Source organism: Lissotriton vulgaris, chromosome 7, assembly GCF_964263255.1.
Source record: "Lissotriton vulgaris chromosome 7, aLisVul1.2, whole genome shotgun sequence".
NCBI classification, from domain to species: domain Eukaryota; kingdom Metazoa; phylum Chordata; class Amphibia; order Caudata; family Salamandridae; genus Lissotriton; species Lissotriton vulgaris.
The window spans coordinates 1,569,367,448-1,569,383,355 of record NC_141695.1 but is presented as its reverse complement, the minus strand read 5'-3'; the positions used below and the strand labels follow the sequence as shown (position 1 = coordinate 1,569,383,355).

Sequence of the window (15,908 nt, the reverse complement as noted above, 5' to 3'; positions counted from 1 at the left end):
TTGGATGGTCACTTCACTACTAGTGTCAGGCGGGAGTGGCACCGGCTCACCGAGCACCCCTATCATGTTTGGGAGGGCGACAGGCACTCTGCCTAGTTGGGGTGTGGATAGTTTCAAGTCCGCGGGCAGGGAAGCAGGGAGGGGGGATGGATGGGGGGGTGGGAGGGTGTGGGTTTCTAATGATGTTATTGCATTGTCATTGTTTTCCTTGTTTTTTTTGTTTTTTTGCAGAGTCCTCTTCTGTCACATTGGTCAGGTCTCTCGATCCACTATAGGTCTTAAGCTGACTAGCTGTTCGCCCTGTGGGCTACCTGGTCCCCTAGGGCCTTGTGAGCTTCCTCTTCCTCATTGTTGCTTTGCCTTCCCGCCCTGGTGCTTCCGTCAGCCCTACTGTGGAGGAGTGTGGCTCAATGGTTAGAGCGGCAGACCCTGATGCAGAGCTCTGGCCCGGGACCAGGGTTCAATTCCCGCCTCGGTGGGTCTTAGCTCAATTTCCTCGGACCTGACAATTCTTGCCTCAGTGCCTATTCTAATCATTCTAATCACGGGCCCCACTCTGCAACTCTGGGCAATAGCTTGCTTAACCTCCACACCGGCCCCAACAGCGCTGGGAGGCCTGGCTTCACCCTGGGGGTGTCCAGGAGTGGACACTTCACAGGGAAAGCCAGGATGGGTTCCTCAGCGGTATGAGTAATAGCGCCAGGAAACCGCTTGGTGACAGTGCGCTCTACAAATACCTTGACATTTACATTTACCTCCACTTCTCCTTTCCGATGGTCCCCTTAGTTCATAATGAAGATGCATCCCCACTCTCGATCCCTCACGATCCGGTCCTGGAATGTTAACGGGCTGGGTCATAAGATTAAGAGAAGTGTGGTCTTCCAATACTTTCGTCACCACTCCCCCGATATCGTCCTCCTACAAGAAACACACCTAGTGGGTAACACTTGCAGGGCTCTCCAACTGGGGGGTTATACATGGTTAGTTCACGCGGGCTTCACTTCTGGATCCCGCGACACGGGGATCCTAATCAAAAAAAGCCTGGCACTTACTCACTCCAAGACCTGGGCTGACCCCCTGGGCCGCATTGCGACTGTCGAAGCTACATGGGAGGGCCGCCCGCTGAATCTGGTCTCCATCTATATTCCACCTACAATCGTACAGGACTCCCTTAGGGAGCTAGGCACTCTCATATTGGGCCTCCCCGTCGGTACACTACTGATCGGCGGTGATTTTAACCACACGATGTGCGATGACCTAGATCGCAGCTTTAAGCGCAGCTCTCATCGGTCGCGCTCCGACCTATCAGACTTTGCTCAGGCCATGGGGTTGGTAGACATATGGCGCCACCGGAACTAGACTACAGCATATTTTACACATTATTCAAACGCACACAAAAGCATGACCTGCATTGATTATTTATTCTGCCCCACAGCCGATCTCGGCTTCTTCTCCCGACCACAGGGTCTTCCACGGGGCATCTCCGATCACTCGCCCCTTAGTGTAGACCTGACCTACCATCGCCCACATACCAGGGGCCCTATAGTTATTAGCCCCTGGCTTATGCAGATACCGGATATTAAAGACGTTCTCTTTGAACGTACCGAATTTTACTTCACTGAAAATGTCGGCTCGGTTGACTCTGCGGTGACACTTTGGGAGGCATACTTGGCGGTCGTAAAGGGCGAGGCGATGACACTGAAAACTGGCTACTTACGTAAATATAATGAACAGATCCTCCAGGCAGAATCTGACCTCGTCCATCTGGAAATGGCACACAACACCGCTCCCACTGACGACACCACTGCCCGCCTCCGTACACAACAACTGGCCTACCAAGTGCTGGCCCAGGAGAGGGCGCGAGCCCGCCTTCTACACTCGCGCCATCGTGTTTATGAATTCGGAGATATTGCTGGGAAAATGCTCGCTTAGCTTTAGCGCCGGGATCAGGGCTCTAGATGGGTACCCTCCATCCTTAGGCCGGATGGGATCACAGTTAATGACCCGCTGAGGCTTTTGAGGACCACTTGGAGAATGTGTATAAAGCGGGTCCCTCCTACGCGTCAGAAGAATCTAGACAACTCCTGGCAGAGATGTGTCTTCCGCTTATATCTGAGGAGAATAGGGCAGCATTGGACGCTGACATTACGGTGGAAGAACTTACTTTGGCACTATTCGTCGTAAACTCCAGCAAAGCTATGGGCCCAGACGGAGTCCCTGTCGAATTCCTCAAAGGCATGGCCGGAGAGATTATCCCACATTTAAGAAATATGTTTCTACGAAGTCGAGACGATGGTGTCCTCCCATTGGCTCAGCGGCTGGCCTCCATTGTTGTACACCTCAAGCCGAATAAACCGCTCGATAGTTGCGGATCTTATCGACCTTTCTCCTTGATTAGCGCGGAGGCGAAGGTCCTGGCTAAGCTGTTGGCTGCTCGACTACTTCTCGTGCTCCCCTCCCTCATCCTTGATGATCAATCCTGTTTTCTTCCAGGCCGCAATACGGCATTGATCCTGCGTAGAGTCAATAATGTCATGAGTCGTCAATCCGTTATCCAGCAAGATGCAGCCATTTTATCCCTTGACGCTACAATGGCGTTTGATTCGATCGAATGGCCCTACCTCTTCGAGGTCCTAGCCCGCTTTGGCTTTGGACCCCAATTTATTAGCTGGGTACAGCTTTTGTACACAGACCTCTTTGCCCAGGTTAGGGTCAACGACCACACTTCGCGCCAGTTTCGTCTCCACAGGGGCACCAGACAGGCCTGCCCTTTATCTCCGTTGCTCTTCGCTCTTACCCTCGAGCCCCTCGCGCACTGGGTCCGCACGGACGTCTCCATCAGAGGTCTCCAGTGGAAGGATGAAGTGATAGACAAAATCTCCCTCTACGCCGACGACATCTTGATTTGTGTGTCCTCTCCTCGGTCTTCCATCAACAGCCTGTTTCATGTCCTCACCAATTTTGGCAAATATACGGGTTATTCAATTAACTGGACTAAATCCACGCTATATATGTTGCATGGCCCCCTCCCCGACTGCCCCGGGGGTTCTCCATCGCGATAGCCACTGATGGCTTTCAGTACCTTGGCATTTATATCACACCTGACCCGAAGGTATTTCGTGACCGAAATTTACTAGGCCCCCTGCGCAGACTCCGCAGCGACGTTGCACATTGGTGATCCCTCCCGCTGTCTCTTCTGGGCAGAGCGGCTCTGTTTAAAATGCTAGCTCTTCCGCGCTTTCTACATGCCCTGCAAAACTGTCACTTCTTGATCCTAGACTGGTGGAGGGAGAGCTTTGTCTTCTACTGTGGGACGGTGGTGTAACTCGGATTGCCCTGTCTAAGCTTTTTCAAGGCTGGTACGACGGAGGCATTGCCCTGCCCAACCTCCGCCTCTACTATTGGGCGTCACAGTTGGTGGCCGTCAACCACTGGGTACACGGCTCACCCCTTAACCCGGCCTTCCTCCTTGATAGAATCCAAACTGGTCGGGAGGCTACCTAGGAGCCCTCTATAGCAAGCCCGCTAAACATAGATATGTCGGCCCTATGGCCCACACAGTTGCACTGTGGCACAAAGCCAACAAGAGTCTGGGATGGCCTGACACGCTCTTTAAAGCTACCCCCTTGTGGTCGTCACAATGCTTGGGATCCCTCTGATTCTCCCAGGGATTCGACAATTGGGACATGATAGGGATTTCTGAGGTGGGAGATCTGGTTCACAAAGGTTCTGTCCTGTCTTTCAAGGCTCTTCAGACCAAGTACTCCCTGGCATCCACTGAATTCTTTCGTTATCTGCAAATTTCACATGCCATTCGGTCCGCCATTCCAGACTTCTCTTCAATTCCTCCTATTTCCCCCCTAGAAGACAGATTGTTATCAGAGCCGCTCCCTGAGAAGGCTATCTCCTACACTTATCGAAAACTGTGTAATAACCTTCCCAACTCTTTCCAGTCACTGCGAGTCCAATGGAAAGCTGACCTGGGCCCCTTCGATGAGGAAGATTGGCGTTCGGCCCTCATGTCCCCTAGACCAGCGGCTATCTGCCATAGGTTTCGCCTGATTCAGCTGAAGGTATTGCATAGGGCTTACATATCCGCTCTTACTTTGGCGAAAATTGAACGGCGCCCTGACCCCTTGTGCCTGCGAGGCTGTAACTTACCTGGCACCTTCTTTCACATACTGTGGGATTGTCCGAGAATACAGGCGTTCTGGGGCCATGTTCTCACGAAAATGGGCGACTCTTTGGGTAAACCATTGCCGCCACTGCCGAGACCATGTGTCCTTTATGTCTGGGATGCCAACGACCTTAATGTTCAAGAACTACAATGGGCAACTCTGGGTTTTTTGCTAGCCAAACGCTCCATTGCAATGAAGTGGGGTTCCCGAGATAGACCCTTAGTGGTGGGATGGGTGGCTGAAATGGATCGATGCATGATTGCAGAAAAGACAGTCTACAAGATACAGGGTTGCCCTAAGGTGTGGGACAGGAGGTGGGGGCACTGGAATGTATACAGAGGCGAACTGTGTGATTCTCCATCTGCTGAATTAGCTATGTCACGTGCTGGACCGGTGGGAAGGCTTCGGCGTTAATTATTGATGCGTCCTTACTGTGATGTCTCTTCCTAATTGATACTCCAAGTGTGACTATTATTTGACTCTGCTTTTTTCTTATTTTTTTTTATTTTACATGTTCCAATTATGTGGTTGTCGTTGATTTTATAATAGAAAAATACTAAACAGTCGATTATACTGCCCTACGATCGCATTCCTGGTCTTAGCATCACGCCTTGACCTGTAATTGCCGCCGAGCCTCCAGGATGTCGGCGCACAGGCTGTGTACTATTCTATTTTTCCGTAGCTATTATACGCTGCCAGCCCCAGGGTTGTAGGCAATCACCAGCTGTGTATGCTATACCTTTAGCTCACCTTTCAGGGAATCATGTGCAGCAACAGATGAAGGGGGTGGGGATAAAGCTGCCTTACTGAGTTATTGTGCGTGTTTGGGACTGAGGCCCTATCCATTTACAGTCTTTTTATCTTTCCTTTATCCACATGCCACCTCTCTAATCTTCAGGACTAACAATATTACCATACATAGGTTCACTGATTGATGCGAAGTGCTCTCCAATGGTGTTAACTACATTTTTGGAAAGAATGTCAGCAGCTATTATGCGAACCCACAGAGCCTTATAATGTGGTGTTCTCTCTCAGATCTAGGCCAATTTTGATCCAATGTCATCTTCAGATCTAGAAGTATAACTAGTTATGCTGTAAGGCCCCATCTGGTACGAATGGTGAGTTCCTTGCTTTCCTGGTGCGAATAGGTTGTTTATGATGTTCGTTAACCAGTACTTACTTCCTGTTCTCTTGTAAAGTGCTCTAATCCTTTTCGAATAAGCCAGCACCACATAAAATTCCAAAACTGTCTACAACACTTTGTGCTTATATGTAGTGATGTGGCCACATCAGAATCCCAGCGCACATTCCAAATCCAAAGCCACTCACCCAACACTTTATATATATTTTATCAGGGGCCTGATGCTTTATGCAACTTCTATAATAAAATGCAAAGGTACGATATTAATGAAGACTGATGTGCATTATAGGGGTATTATGTCTGGTGGCTTAGTGGACGAATGCATCCACTGTAGGAGCCTGTGGTCACATGTTCAAATCCCAGTGGGTCCATTCTGCCTTTCATTCTTCTGAGGTCGATAAAAAGAGTACCACTGAGTTGGGTAACAATAAACATCTGTTATTCAGCGCCAAGATACCCTTGGGTGAACGCACACTTTACAAATAAATACGCAGTATGTTACTGGAAGACAATACAAGATGGAGTACATCAGAATAGAATTTTCAAAGTTGAAATTCTAAAATTATTTTAGAACATATTTACAAGTGCATTTCCTAAACCTGCATTACAGGATTAAGAAATCTGCACAGAATAACACAATATGCAATCATGCGCGGAGGCCAGGATTCCAACCTAAATTGCAATGTCGACAGCTTAGACACTAGACCACGTCTACGATTAGGGAGCAGTCTTAGGCCTGCTGCTAGATGCAAAGGGATGCCTGAATGAGGTAATACGAGAAACAAAAGTATGACAGTTAAGCCGGTCACTGGAAAGAGGAATGTTTAAGGAAGAGAAGTATTTTCACTATATAAGTTGGGCTTTGTGCAGTTTGTAAGCAGCACCCCACAAGATGAGCGTAATTTTAAAAAGATTGGCCTTTAGGCACCATACATCTCATACAAGTGAAGTAGATTAATGATGATACATACATTAAGCAAAAGAACAAAGTGTAAAATATCACAGAATCAGATATTGTTTTCCATTTTTACCTTACTGATAAACTAAGAAATACAATACCTTATTGATGGGAGTAGTAATGACCGAAAAGATAGTGTACCTAGACGTTGAGTTTGAAGATAGTGTACCTTGACGTCGAGTTTGACTATCATTTAATTTGCGTTAAAGACATCGGACGTGAAAAATCACGCATTGATGCTTCCTTTGAATTTAATAATGAACTTAGTTTTAACAAGTATTCTGGAATGTTTTAATGAAATATTAAGTTCTCCTGTAGCAAAATCTTCGATGCAGAACCCTGTTTTAAGAAGTAGTTCAAGAACTCTGCTTCAATTATTTCAGGGTTGGTTACCACTACAATAATTTTTGTGTGTTCCAAATGATATTGAAAGGCCATGCAAGTTGGAAATCTATTAAATCTCAACAGAACTGTTTACTTCGAAGCACTTTATGACCAACTAAACAACAGTGAACACAAATGGCACTAAGCTACACTCCTGCTTTGCAATCAATGTATAATAAACGTTGGGAAATATTTTCCAGAAAAACAAGACAAACCAAAAAACACATGAAGTAATTAAATTAATTTATGTATAGTAGCGCTCCTCCTATGTCTGGCCATCATACTTGTTGCTAATTCACTACTTAAGTCAAAAGTACAAATATGGTAATTTCACCGTTGGCTTGAGGGATCACTTACCCTGCGAAGGCAACACAGGAGAAAAAGTCTATATGGCACTTTAAAGATCCCGTCTATATCTAGCAAAATCAATTGCAATAGAGTTGTCAACGTAGATCCAGAAGGGCAGATAAACGTCAGGTTTTCTGGACATTCATGTATAACAAAATGTATAAATTTACATCGATAATCTGGCTACTGAAAAAATACGCCACTGATTTATGAAATAACTTTGGTGGTTTTTATAAATGAAACTCAAATCTGGACATTTTTAGAGGGATTTGATTCAAGTAAAATACAACTTACCACTCCGTTAGAACTATTTACGCCACTCATATTTATTTTTGTTACAAATCTTGCAAAAGGAGGTAATTCTGGATATTTCGGCCCACATTCTACTTTAAGGCTGTATATTCTGTTTTCATAAATTGTCTGAAAGGAAATGATGGAACCTGAAATGAATATGTCAACAAGCAATATTTATTGCTGTCAAATTTCAAGCAAAATCTTAATCTATGATCATAGGCCTCTAAGAGGTAATTTACAGTTTATCTAAAAATTTTGTGAAACACAAAAATATAGTATTTTATTTTTAAACAAGTAGCAATTTAAAAAATCTAAAACATGCTAAAGGTTACTTATCTGTAAAAATGTTCACTATCACCTATTCCCGATAAAGGACAGGAACCACTTTCATCTCAGCAAGAGACGCCATTTCAATCCAATGGCACAAGGTGCAGGATTTTGTATAGAAAGTTGAGCATAGGGATTGCGAGGCTGCATACAACCTATGGCAGTTGTTAAAGGTATGCAACTTATTTTCTTCTTCGTTATGGAATATTGCGTAAAGAGATATGCTCAGAATAAAGTAGAATTATCCAGAGGGAGAACATCATCTCATGACTAACCAATAGGGCAGACATTCTTAGGTCATAATTTGAATATGAAACTGGAGATACCTTTCATGGAAAGATTGTTTCAATACACATTGAAATAAGATACATACAGCTGTCTTATCTCAAAATGAATTCCCTTGTTAAATTGACTCAAAAGTACTATTATTGGTGTGTGAAGACTGTTCCGACGAGCATATTTGATAGGGAATGGAATGCCTAATAGAAAGTGAATGAATATGCAAATTAGAATAAAATACTTTAGAACAAGTCTAAATATGTTCCCCGGACAACAGCAGAACAAACTGAGTGCAAAACATTGGAATGAGGACATAATTTGAGTAATTAAAAAAATGAATCATATGAAAAATAAAGCCATCTTTTCAATAAATAATATTAAATCTCATGTATGAATGAGTTGAGACAGGAAAAGTCAATTTACTTTGTTAAATATTGAACTGTGACTACAATATTCACATAATCAGTATCAATCAAGTTTAGATAGGTAAACTAAGAAAATATTAATCAAGAAATCTCGGACTACTGGTTAGTCCCATATCAGTCGGCCCTGTATAAGGTAAATCTACTGTAAGCTAAATGCCCTAGCTCACAAAAAAAAATATCAGATACAAATATAAAGCTTCCTTTTTCAGAAATCCTCACAAAATTAGTAAATGAATTTAATTCCAAACTAAAAGTTCCACGTGATGAATCTTTCAAACCTCTAGACAAGAGGAATGTCTGCTCCAATAAATATTTTTTAAATATGGTTTGATCAGACAGGATTGAAAGTATTCCCAATCGAACCTTTTAGCAATGGAATAATATCAACTTTAAAGCCCTAAGAGAAGAACTGAGAAATATGAAATTATCTAAATGTTAGGGAAAACATGTAAGGACAAATATCTTGCAGTCTTTCGCCTCACAATCGAAAATTGCCTAGCTAGTGTGACGGTAAATTTCAATTCTATTAAGGACACGGAGGCGAGGATTATGCTTTTCTTTCTCCGCCATTTATTAAAACACAAACGCACAGCAGCCAAGAAAAGCTCTTATTGGAACATCATCATCGGTTTCAATAAAAGGAAGAAAAAACATCAAATAAAAATCAACATATTGCAAATGTCCCAGACTTTAACTTCAAGTCCCAGCACTCCAACTTGTGAGGATCCGAGGGTAGTCCTTTCACAGTGTCCATTATCCTTATATAAGCAGTCCCCTCTCTCTGTTCTTCCTATTTCTTCGCGAATTACGCTACATCTTTACTGGTCCTGCTTGTCACCATCATTAACTAGTGACAAAACACAACTGCGTGGGAGTTGTACAACCAGATGCATGTCAGCAATATAACATGGACCACAACAGGCATGAAATGAACAGCATCAACTGGAAACCTACGTACTTACTGGCATACGGGCGGGACGTCATACGCGGACGATCTGGGTGGGATAATCCTCGCCTCCGTGTCCTTAATAGAATTGAAACTTACCGTCACACTAGCTAGGCAAATTTCGATTCTATGGCAGGACCGGAGGCTCAGATTATGCTAGTTTAAAGCTTACTCACCACCAATCGGGCAATGTCCACCACTGGTTTGAAGTAAAACTTCTTAAAAGTGGACTCTGAAGACCAATCCGCTGCACGCATCAAGTCCTTCAAACGTGCACCTACTGCAAACGTCTTAGAGGCCATGGCCCCTCTGGCAGAATGTGCCCCAAAACGTTTAGTATCGATGCCTGCTTCCTGCATGACCCAGCGCACCCACCTGGCAATTGTGGGGGAAGAGACTGCATGGTGTGGCTTTCGCAAGGCAATCAACAACTGACGTTCACCCGGAGGGCGAAGATCCCAAGTCATGTCTTCATACGTCTTCAAACAGTTAACAACACAATTTTGGGACATCCACAAAAGCAGGATATGTAATAGTTCTGGAGCCAGACTTCGTACGGCGGCCAACCGTAAAGGTGACGCCCTCAGGCGAAAACACCCGTGCGGACACATTCTGAGCTCGAACATCTGACACTCTGCGACACGACACCAAGCATAACAGCATGGCCAATTTGGCCGAAAGCTCCTTCAAAGACAAATATCTATTGGCCTGCCAAGAGAGAAATAAATTCAAAACCACATTCACGTCCCAGAGGACGGAGTAACGAGGTTCCGGCGGCAAAGACAATCGGACACCTCGCAAGAGCCTGCACACAAAAGGATGTTCCCCCACTGGGGAACCGTTCACCGGCAGGTGCGCAGCAGAAATCGCTGAAGGCATGGCATTGATTGTGCGATACACCAAACCCGCCGTAGCCAATTCCGTTAGGAAGTTCAGGATGGGAACCACGCCTGCGACCAAGGGATCCAGGTCATGTCGAAGACACCAACGTACCCACTTAGCCCAAGCGGACTTGTAGCGTTTCGACGTACTGGGAGCCCAGGCCTTGGACATGAGTCCCTCAGCCGGTCGCGAAAGGCCTGGGAGCGACCAGCGTCTCCTGAAAGCCTCCATACCATGAGGTGGAGAGAACCCTGCGCGAGGAGGTGATGAGGCTCCTGATCTGGACTGAGAAGCAGGCGAGGAAACTGGGGGAGTAGGATTGGAAAATCCCAAGAAAGTTCCAGTAGAACCGGAAACCACACTTGCGACCTCCAGAATGGAGTCACTAGGACCAGCTCCCCTTACTGCCGGCGCAGCTGAGCCGCCGTTCTCGTTATCATGGAGAAGGGAGGGAACGCATAAGGAGACTCCCGACTCCAGTCCTGAAGAAACGCGTCTGTGGCTTCCGCCACCGGATCCGGCCTCCAGCTGAAGAATCTCGGAAGTTGATGATCCAACCGTGAGGCAAAAAGGTCGATCGAAAAAGGACCCCAGAGGTCGTTCAACCCTTGAAAAACCGGTACATCCAGTTTCCACTGACTGAAATCTCGTAGATATCTGGAATGCCAGTCGGCCACCTGATTGGACTGGCCCGGCAGGTACTCTGCCTGCACAGACACGTGATTGTCCAGGCAATAGGCCCAGAAGTCCTTCGCTAGGTCCGCTAGCGCACGGGACCGAGAACCTCCCAGATGGTTCACATACCGTACGGCTGAGACGTTGTCCATCTTCAAAAGGACACACGACTGCACTGTGTCCTTGGTCCAGCAACGAACCGCGAAGGACCCCGCCAAGAGCTCCAGACAGTTGATGTGCAACTTCTGCTCCTCCGGCGACCAGGCGCCGCCCGCGGAAAATTCTCCACAGCGAGCGCCCCAACCGGCCCTGCTGGCATCGGACTCGATCACTAAATCCGGGACCGACCCAAAGATCGCCCGACCATTCCAGGCTTCCATGTGAGAAAGCCACCACGTCATCTCCTCCTTCACCTCCTCTGAGAGAGGAACCATCTGATCGTAAGACAAACCTCTGCGCAAATGAAAGACTTTGAGGCGTTGAAGGGCTCTGTAATGCAGCGGCCCTGGGAAAATCGCCTGAATGGAAGAGGACAAGAGGCCCACCACCCTGGCAATCTGCCTCAACGAGGTGTGGGACCTCCCCACAGTCTGTCGCAACACATGACGGATCTTCGACAGCTTGCGGGTCGGAAGACTAAGGACGGACTCGACAGAGTCTATGATGAAACCCAGGATCTCTATCCGTTGAGAGGGAACCAGAACAGATTTGGCCTCGTTGATAACAAACCCCAGTTTTTGTAGAAGCGACACCGCCAGCTGCAGGTGTTCGCGCAGCTTCCGAGGACATTGATCCAAAAGCAAAATGTCGTCCAAGTAGACGATTAGCCGGACTCCCTGACCGCGCAAGAATTCTATCACCGGGTGCAGGACCTTCGTGAAGCACCACGGAGCGGAAGACAGACCGAAAGGAAGTGCCATGAACTCGAACACCTGACCCTTCCAGACAAACTGCAGGAAACGACGGTGCGGGGGATGAATGGGAACCACCAGATAAGCGTCCTTCAAATCCAACTGCACCAACCAGTCCTGTGACAGAAGAATGTCGCGCAACAGATGGATGCCCTCCATCTTGAAGTGGCGATACACCAGCCACCCATTGAACTCCTTGAGATTGATGACTGGGCGACGTCCGCCGCCTGGCTAGTCCACTAGAAATAGGTTGCTGATGAACCCCGAGGGATGCAGAGTTGAACGACGAACGGCCCCTTTGCGAAGCAAGTCCGCGACCTCCTCGTCTATCAACAACGCATCGGCCTCTGAGAACACCATCGGAGAAGGGGCACTCACCTGAAAGGGCTGATCGTAGAATTCTATATGGAAACCGCGGACGGTTTGTAACACCCACGCGTCCGCGGTGAGAAGTTCCCATTCCCCCCCAGAAGGCCGCTAGACGGCTGCCAACACTAACTTGGTCTGAAGGAATTACACTCACCGGCATTGGAGTGGTTTCATGCTCCTTTCTTGAAGCCGCGACCTCCAAAGCGCCGTCCTCTGGTGGGATAGAAGTTTGTATAGTTGGCAGATGTATTATACTGCCCTCGTCCGGAGCCTTGCCCTCTGTTGCCGGCATTCTGCCCTGTACGGCCGGTCGCACAGCCCCTGCTGCGACCAGCCCCGCAGGAAAAACAATGATGGAAAACGCGTTTGATGCTGGACTGGGCTTTGTTCAGCGAGGTAAAGGTAGATACAAATTTGCCCAATTCCTTAATGAAGGGCTCGCCAAAGGGACCCCCTTGGGCCACCGCCCCCGCCTCCGAAGAGGCCAAGTCTCCAAGTTTCGGGTCCAACTTAATTAGAAAGTATCGACGGCGCTCTGTGGAAAGGGCGCAGTTGGCGTTGCCCGGGAAAATAATCACCCTTTGAGCCCAATTAGACAGCACCTCAGGGGAAATGGACGCACCCTTGACCTTCGCTTCCTCTGCCATATCTAAGGTCTTCGTGATCGGACCCACCGCGTCTAACAACTTATCCTGGCAGGACCGCCAAGAACGGTCTATGCCCTTGCGCGGGTCCTTCATGAATTTGGCCAGAAAAGTCGCCATCTTGGCATCCAGGTCAGGAGTCATGGCTACCTTGCCTTCCAACGATGGTCTAGGGCATTCCCCCTTCAGACAGCCTCTGGCCTCCTTTTCCAGAGGTTTGCGAAGCCTGCTCGCCACGAACTTGGCCACTTTGTCACCCGGGGCCCATGCCGCTGACCGCGGATGAATAATTTCATCCGGGTCCAGCATGCCAGAGTTATCCCGAGGCAACTCCGCAACAGAGCCCGAAGGACGCCAGGAACGCTCCGACTCGCCGTCATCGTCGGTATCTGGGGAATCCCTATCAGGGGAAGAAGGTGCAACCTCCGAAGGCGTCACCAGGACCGGGGCGGCGGGCTGCTCCGCGGAGGGCGCGGTCGCCTTTGCCAAGAAAGCGTCCCTAAGACGCTCAAAGGCGCCCTTGTCCACCCCATGGGCATGCTCCGACTGCCCTTCCCTGCAAGGCTTCTTCGGTGCTGGAGGACCCTCTCCCAAAGGACCTGGAAGATCAGCGCGCGCCAACTTGGCGCATTCCACAACAATACGTGCCGAAAGGCGGTCTTCCATAGGACCAACTACCTCGGTCACACACCGATAGATAGAACTATCAACCGCCTGATAGAACTCCTCATCATTCAGGTAGGAATGGGGCTCCTCGTAGTATTCATCCTCCATAATGAAAGCTACTCTGACAGACGACCACCACCAGACTTAGAGACTCCCAACGGCCTCCACAATACAGCCCCAGACACAAGGGGGTACAAGATATTTACAACAGCCCGGAGGACTGCACCGCTTATGGGCGTCAGGAACTGACCGCAATTAGGGCGCACTCGGACCCCACACAGCGCGCCGACCCACCACAAGGGACCAGGTCTGCCCCCCCACAGCGCGCTACCACACCAGGGGCTAAGGAGTGCTTGAACCGGCACCACCGTCAGCAACGCGGTAAAACCGCAATACAGACCCTCAACAGGGCGTAAGAGTGAAAAATCACTGAAATGGGGCTACAGACCCGGATTCACCGAGCGTCACTGAGGGGGCACGAGGGCAAGGCTCCGCGTCCGTTGGATTCCTCAGCGCGGCTCCTCTGAAGAGAAAACCGCGCTAAAGACCAACGAGACGCCGCAGTGCCCTCTAGCGGCCGATACGCGCCGCGGAACCACAACGGGAAAAAGGTCGCGAAAGGTGCGGAAAAACCGCCCCTGCGACGTTCTCGGGGCTCTGTGAAGAAAAACAGCCACAGCGCTTACACAGACCCCGAAAGAGTAATCAAGAAAAACCCCAAATGTGAGGTAAATACCACAATAACCCAAGAGCAAAGAGAAAACACACAACTGGCTGCGGGAGCAGCAAAGAAAGAGGAAGAACAGAGAGAGGGGACTGCTTATATAAGGATAATGGACACTGTGAAAGGACTACCCTCGGATCCTTACAAGTTGGAGTGCTGGGACTTGAAGTTAAAGTCTGGGACATTTGCACTATGTTGATTTTATTTGATGTTTTTTCTTCCTTTTATTGAAACCGATGATGATGTTCCAATAAGAGCTTTTCTTGGCTGCTGTGCGTTTGTGTTTTAATAAATGGCGGAGAAAGAAAAGCATAATCTGAGCCTCCGGTCCTGCCATGGAATCCAGAATACATTGGGATATCACTGTGCACAATGACCTAAGTGTTAAAGTTAACAAGAGCTGACTGAAGCATCAGAAAACGGTTAAAACCAGTCAAGAATTGGACTTTATCCCAGAAGGTAAGACTTTGAACTGACGAATATTCCCCATTACAAACCTGAGATATTGCCAGTGGTTCTTGTTCTTCCGAATATGGACATGGGCATCAGATCACCAGATCTACAGTCTCCCTTTAACAGCTTCCTGCAACTTTGTCATTTTGAATTTTTAGTCTTCACAAGCTTGTGCAAAAAACTTTAGATCAAGAGGATGCAGAATCAACATGGCACCCAGAGCAAGACCTCTCAACAATATTGGCAGAATCCAGAAAAAAATTTGAAGTGAAAGAGGAATTAGAGTACTCTTTCCCGATCCTCGGGAATAGTAATGCCCCAGACACAAAATGGCTTCACAGACATAGGGAGGGACATCCAAGGAAGAGTGCTGCAGGTTAGTAATCCCATCCCTTCCCCCACATTCATGACAGCATGGCAGTGATCAGTCAATAAAATATTCATCAAGGCACAGAGAAGGAGCGATCTAGTCCATAAGCCCTAGCCAGCCAGATGGGGAGAAATATATGATGGGGAGAAAAATTAGTTTGGACAAATTATGGTCCTTGCTGGACCAGGCCCTTTTTGTACAGTTATCCTCAAAGTTTTTGCCTTCCTCTGCCTATTTTTGTGACCTTTTTCTTGGCTTTAGGACTCTGGGTAGTTTACCACTGCCAACCAGTGCTAAAGTGCATGTGCTAAAGTGCATGTGCTCTCTCCTCTAGACATGGTAGGTTTAGTTTATACCGGTTCGGCATGTTTGATTTACTTGTAAGTCCCTTGTAAAGTAGTATCCCATATACCTAGGGTTTGTAAATTAAATGCTACTAGTAGGCCTGCAGCATTGCTTGTGCCACATACACAAGTAGCCTTTCAAACCTGTCTCAGGCTTTCAACCGAAGGGCCTGTGTGCATAGTTACTGCCACTTTAACTTGCTATTTAAAACTACTTTCCAAACTTAAACTCCCCTTTTATTACACATAGGTCACCCCTAAGGTAGGCCCTAGGTAGCCCTATGCACAGGGCGTGTGTAAGTAAAAGGTAGGACATGCACCTGTATATGGGGCATTTCCTGCCAGTGAAAAACAGCCTATTTTGTTTCTCACTGCTGTGAGGTCTACACCTCTCACAGGCTAACATAAGGAATTCCCTTATGTATTTTTAAGTGGTTATTCCTGATCAGAAAGGAGTGGTGTTGCCATTTTGGTATGTAAAGAATAGTGGTGATAAATCCTGCCTACTGGTATAGTTGGACTTTACAATTAGTATTTTAGAAATGCCACTTTCAGCAAGTGGGCATTTTGATGTGCTTATGACTGCTTTG

The 15,908-nt window shown here is 47.5% G+C and overlaps 1 protein-coding gene across 4 annotated transcripts in view; it reads right to left on the bottom strand.

Moving 5' to 3' along the window:
* UBE2V1 (ubiquitin conjugating enzyme E2 V1) overlaps window positions 1–15,908 on the bottom strand; it is a 150,835-nt gene that overhangs the window by 23,193 nt on the left and 111,734 nt on the right. For 3 of the 4 annotated variants that reach the window (XM_086932469.1, XM_086932467.1, XM_086932468.1), the window contains exon 3: window positions 7,304–7,429. The exons of the other annotated variant lie outside the window; for it this stretch is intronic. In XM_086932469.1, coding sequence (XP_086788595.1) covers window positions 7,304–7,429 — 126 coding nt within the window. The remainder of the gene's footprint in view (window positions 1–7,303; window positions 7,430–15,908) is intronic. 4 annotated transcript variants of the gene reach the window in all.